Raw genomic sequence first — 6,000 nt, 5'->3', positions numbered from 1 at the left:
AGCGGCGGCCCCCGCCTCCCCGCGCTCCTCCTCGCTGCCGCCTGCGTGTGTGCCGCGGGCAGAGGGACTACAAAGGAGAAGGGGGAGTCGGGGGGCTACATGGTCGAGGGTGGTGTGGGTGTGTGTGTGCGTGCACGCCGGTGGGGGGCATCTCTGGCGAGGAGAAAACGCAAGGTCAAGAGGCAGTTCTCCTCCTCCTCCTCCTCCATGGAAGAAGACGGGAGCGATGAGCCCTGAGGAGGACGACGAAGAGAAGGGGCGGATGGCTGAGGGCTGCCGGGCTTCCCCGCGGGAGTGACGGGGCGCCGAGGGCTGAGGCGGCCGGAGGAGGCAGCGCTGGGGTCGGGAGGGAGGAGAGGAAGGCGAGGAGGAAGCGGGGGGTTTGAATCTCCCCCGGACGGATTATTTCCCCTCAGGGGAAGCTGCCCCTGCCCGGGGTGCGCGGGCGGCGCTGCCATCGCTGCCCGCCGCCGGCCGCGCCTCGGCCCACGGCCCCCGCGGCGAAGATGGACCCGGGCAGCGCCGTGCGGAGAGCGGGAGCTGCCCCCGCGCCCCTGGGCGCCTGGAGCCCTTCCCCCCCCCCCTCCTCCTCCTCCTCCTCCTGCTGCTGCTTCTTCTCCTCGCTCCTGGATGTGAACAGCTGGCTGCTCTTCTACGGCTTCTTGTACCTGGCCCTCTATGCCCAGGTGTCCCAGTCCAAGTCCTGCGACAAAATCTCCTGCTTCTCGGGTCATTGTGTCAACTCCACCTGTGTCTGCGACCAGGGCTGGGTGGGAGACCAGTGCCAACATTGCCAGGGCAGGTTCAAGTAAGTCTCTGCCGATTACCGTTCCCTTTTCCTCCTCCCTAACCCCTTTTCCTGTCGTTCTCCCTTGCCTTTTTTTTTTTTTTTTTTTTTGCTTGTGTCTGCTATGATTGTGTCCGTGTGCGGTGGAAGTATGTGACAGAAGTTAAGGATGAAGTAGGCTCCTCCACCTCAGGGACCCTGCCTGTAAGAATGCAGGACCCAGTCCTCCGATGGAAAATTGTACCTGCTAACTTACTGCTGAAAATAGGCTGCTCCACTTGATGGGAACTGAGAGACAAGGAGAAATTGGCCTAAAGCTGTGTCGCTGCTGTCCCTCCTGGAAGTGTCATGGAAATGACATGTGCACTTCATGGGGCTGCCCAGGGAGCAAAAATTACTAAGGGATTTGAATGACTTTTTCCTTCTGGAGAGTGAAAGTGTTTTGCTCATTCCAGTCTTCCTCCCTTTCTTTCCAGTGTTTTAGCTAAGTAAGTGTTAGTCAGGCACGTTCAGGATAACATAAGCGTAACTTAGTGAAATGTACGTACCTCATGACAAGGTTTGCAGGAGAGGAGACAGTGGTAAATGTAAAACAGTAACATATTTTTGCAAAGGAGTGGTCAGTGAAGCTAGAACTACCTTCTCATTCTTAAAAGTGGATGTGATACTGAGTCATTGATCAGTGAGAAGGAAGCGCATCCTGACACTTGCTTTTCTATCTGTTGTAGAAAAGAAGACTTAATTTATAGGGCTGTCACTTCCCCCCCCGCCCCCTTTGGTATCAGTATAAAGACTGGCTGTGAAGAATACTGTCTGCTGTTATTTCGCTGTATAACCTTGGACAGGACATCCCATTTCATTCCCTTGTAAAACACCCCTTAAAAGATGGAACTCTATTTATTAGTATATTGACACATACAGCTGGAAAGTGTTCTAACATCTAGCTAATAACAATATATTGGTAAAGCTGTGACTTACAGAATTCAAATTCTGTCTTTGGAAAGTACTTTCATTGGTAAAAGTATCAATAATTGTCTACTTAAAATTGTGTTTAAATTCAGTTTTCTCTTTGGAGTACTAAAATTAAGCTATATAATTTACATCTTTTAAACATTCAATCCGAGGTCACTCATGACTAAATAAACAAAAAGTAAATCCAGTGACTCGTTAGCTTGGGAAGTTGAGTAGCTGGGGGTCAGACATATTGGCTGAAATAATGTACGTGCTGCAGAGGAAGAAACAATTCACCGATAATATCTGGTGGATTATTTCTTCAGTGAGATTATAACTGAGTTGTAAGGGTAATATAAAGCAGATATAATATAAGCACATCTTATCTGCATATGAACTTGGTAATAAGGTTTTAAAGTTGGTCATTTGTTGCCTGTGTGTATTGAGGATTTGGGGGTTGTCCTGTGCTGTGGAACAATGGGCTAATTGTGTAGGGATTGAGAGTGAGGAGAGGAGGCCCAGGTGAATCTTCTTTGTGTGTGAGGATCTGCAGGAGACAAGCTTGCAGAGCTATTATTTCCTTGCTTTAAAGAGATTACTTGTATCCTTTGTCTTGATGCCACTCACAACAGACCCTAATAGTGCAAAGGCTGAAGCAAATTTTCATTTCTTAAATTTCAAAGCTTGTTGTGAATTAGTATGTTTTCTGAATGATTACTGGAGCCTTTATCCAGTCCTTAACAGGTACTTCCTTGATTATCTGGTAAAACATTTATGTTTCTTTACATTTGTTGTATTTGTCAAGTGAGAAGGCACAGTGGGGTTACGTTTTCACTTCTGGTAGAAAGTTAATAATCCATCCCCACCTAGAGGAAGTTCTGCCTGAGTGTTGAAAGGGCACCTCTTCTGAGCTAAACTAACACAGTGGTTAATTGCTGTGCTGTTAGGAGTTTTGGTGAAAGCAGAACAGATTTCTCATTAACTCCTCTATATTCTTTCATGCTTAGCTTTAGAAATGACAGTGATGCTTGCATTGTGATTTTTGTCACAGAAGTAAGCTGTTTCTATTATGTTGGAGCCCTGTTTTTTACTGAGGACACTTTCATAGTGGTATCTTCGATAGCTCATCATTAATCTTTATTCTTAGAAGCAAAATATACCCTGCAATGAAAATAAGCATTCTAAGATTTAAAGCTTTTCAGGTCCTGTCAGTTGGGGATGGCATGAAATATGTTAACATGTGTCTTACAACGCAAGCAGCAACTCTGAGTAGTTGTATTTTGAATCCTGAAAATTCAGATGGGTGTTGAATGGGTGATGAGTCAAGTCTATGTATTTCCAGCTGAAGAGTTGGAAAAAGAATGTTAATCTGCCTCATGGCCGGGTGATTGAAGACCTTTGTGACTTCTGTGTCAATTGATGGTTTGACTTACCGTGGAACATTTGCATATTGTTTCTGTTTGTCTGTGAAGTGTGAATATCTGCTTTATACACAAGCTGCCATGGCTGGACTTTTGCAGCAGTGGTACTTTTATTTGACAAGTTATGTTGGATGTATACCACTTTTGCAGCAGTTGCTTCTGTCAGTAAGAATTATTATGAAGAATGTTTCAAAATGACATGAAGCTTGAAAAGTGTGTTTGGCTATTATAACTGCGTTAACAATTAATTTATGGGTTGTAGATACAATCTATAAAAATGTTAATAGAACCTTGTGTATTATTCTAAACATTTACATTGTTTCAAAGTTTCAGCAGTTTGAAGTGCCTGGGTGCGTCTCTGTTACGCAAGATTAAAATTGAACTTTTAATGACCTAAATTGGACACCTGTAAAACCTGTTTTCTGTCACGAGGTTAACTGAGGAAACAGATTTCTTAAGGGTAGGCCTAAAAGACTTGAAAATAAAAGGGTCTTTATTTTTCTTCTTTATTTGCTCTTCTGGGAATTGAGTGACTTGCATTAGCAAGCCTCAGAAACATTACGGTAAGAGAAATGCTCTACCCTAGGGGTAACTTGGGACCATTAATTCTTTGGTGAGAGATGTGTAGTATTTTTGTCTTTGTTTTACTTCTTTTCTAGACTGAGAAGTAAACAACATAGCAGAGAGACATCAAAAATAATTGATCAATCTTAGTAAGCAGGTGTCAAAATTAATTGACAGTACTATGGTAACCTTGCCTTTTCCCTGTAGGAGAATTACTGAGTTAAGTAGACTACTTTGCAAATGTTGCTCTGGACTGGATGAAACAAGCATGGATGGGGGAAAAAATGGGCAAAAAGATTCTCTAGCACTATTTTATTACTCTTATTTATCAACTTTTGTATTTACTCCTTGTATTGTGAAGCATGCGGTAACTCATTATATACACGGAAGTGTTGTTATTCTTACTGCATTGCATTCATATCCATGTCAGTCACATTTCAGAATGATCTAGGCCTCATCTCTGCCTGCCAGTAAATTATTTTACTCTGTTCAGGATGGATATCTGAATGCAATTCTGACTTTTTTCCTTCTCTCAAACTTTTTTTTTTCCCTTCCCTTCTGTTCTGATAGAATGCAAAAAAGATTTTTTTTTTCTTTTTCTGGTACCAAAATAAAAAAGGGAAATTTAGTTATAAAAAGAGAGGGGAAAGAAATTCTGTCTGCCTGCCTGTGGGAGACAGGTGAAAGATAAGAAAGCTAAAGGGTGAGCAGGTTCTGTTTTTATAGCAGGGAGCTTCAAACAGCACAGTTCCCAAGACGTAAACAAAACCACAAGCATAAAAGCACAGTGTCCAATTTTATTTTGATAGATTTATTAAGGAAATGAAGTTTTAATGCTATAACTGTGACTCTTTCTTCCCCTATCCTATAGCCTTGAATTTGTTGGTCAGTTACAGTTTTCATGATGATACGAGCTTGGGCAGAAGGGAGAGGGAAAGGCTGCCCAAAGCAGTTGTGTTATGAGACTCCAGGGAATTCAGGGAGGCAAACATTACGAATGGCCCAACTGCAGGAAAAGCTGCAATCACAGCTTCTACGTATTTAGATGTCAAAGTCAATCAATCTTGAGATGCAGTGCTACAGGAAAACATGTTTCATTAGTTTTGCTACTCACAGAATGACTTCTTAGAAGAAAAAAAAGTTTCTTTCAGGTTGGAGCAAAAAGTTACCCCTTTCTCTAGCTCTGGTTTATGCACTGGTGTATGGAAGCGCATTAGAGAAAAAATTGTGCATGAAACTGCTCTTCCTCTTAAGTTTTTGAGTATCTGAATGACTGGAAATATCCAGTCTCCTAAAATGCTGTCTTTAAAAAGGTAGATTGTGTCTTTGGATGATTATGATTGTTTATTTGATAACTTATGAGTCCCAGCTGGCATATGTAACAAAGCAGACTGTACAGGATAGGTGAGCACCTTTGAGTACCTACACAAGTTAATCTGCTTTGCCTAGTCCTAGATATCTAGTTGTTATGGATAGAGTAAGAGCAAACTGAACAGTTTAATTATTAAACCTCATCTCCAGATGTTCTTATTGCACTTCTAAATTACTTCCTTCCTGTTCTCCTTAATTTCTAGAGCTCCTATAAAAGATTCTGCATTTTTCAAGGACAAAACAGTTTCCAAGTACAAGAACCTTCACAAGTGAAATGTTAGAAGTGTATCAAATTTCATTATTCCGGGCAAAATCCTTATTTCTATCTAAAACTCTGAATTTTGCTGTCTGCAGAATGACTCATGCAAGGAAAGTGTCCTTAAATTGCAGAATGTAAATGAACAATAATGCTGTATAAGAAATGATCTTTAGGCAAAAAGTTAGTTTTAGCTGCAGCCAGTTGAAGTTCATGCTGCTGTGAAAAGGGGTGACTTTGCCCTTCACGCTTCTCTTTGATTACATCTTTCCGCTTCTTATGTAAGCATTAATATTCCTGCTGAGAGTTGAAAAGTATCAACAGGAACATATCTCCCCACCTACCAGCCAACTGTTTTTAAGCCAGCTCAGTTTCCTCATGTTACTTTACTTGCGTAAGTCTCTTGCTGACCCAAAGGAGGTAGCAGGAATGAGCAGGTGTAGATGGGAAAAGAAAATTGTCCCTTTAAGAAGTGGTACAGACTTAGTTTGCCTTAACTTTAATGTGAAACAACGTCACCACTAAACTGGTGCAACTTCTATTACAAATCCTGAGTCAGGCTATCAGTTGCAAAACTGCCTTTGTCATCAGCATGGCCTGTGTCTGATTCAAGACATATGCATAGTTATTCTTACTGACATCAGTGGAGT

The 6,000-nt window shown here is 42.2% G+C and overlaps 1 protein-coding gene across 1 annotated transcript in view; it reads left to right on the top strand.

Moving 5' to 3' along the window:
* Window positions 1-506: 506 nt before the first annotated feature.
* The window catches only part of ATRNL1 (attractin-like 1), a 536,085-nt gene continuing 530,591 nt past the window's right edge, over window positions 507-6,000 (top strand). The window contains exon 1 of the mRNA XM_010564713.1: window positions 507-808. Coding sequence (XP_010563015.1) covers window positions 507-808 — 302 coding nt within the window. The remainder of the gene's footprint in view (window positions 809-6,000) is intronic.

This window comes from Haliaeetus leucocephalus, unplaced genomic scaffold (genome assembly GCF_000737465.1).
Source record: "Haliaeetus leucocephalus isolate CR32 unplaced genomic scaffold, Haliaeetus_leucocephalus-4.0 Scaffold184, whole genome shotgun sequence".
Lineage (NCBI taxonomy): Eukaryota > Metazoa > Chordata > Aves > Accipitriformes > Accipitridae > Haliaeetus > Haliaeetus leucocephalus.
This window is presented reverse-complemented; position numbering and strand designations above follow the sequence as displayed.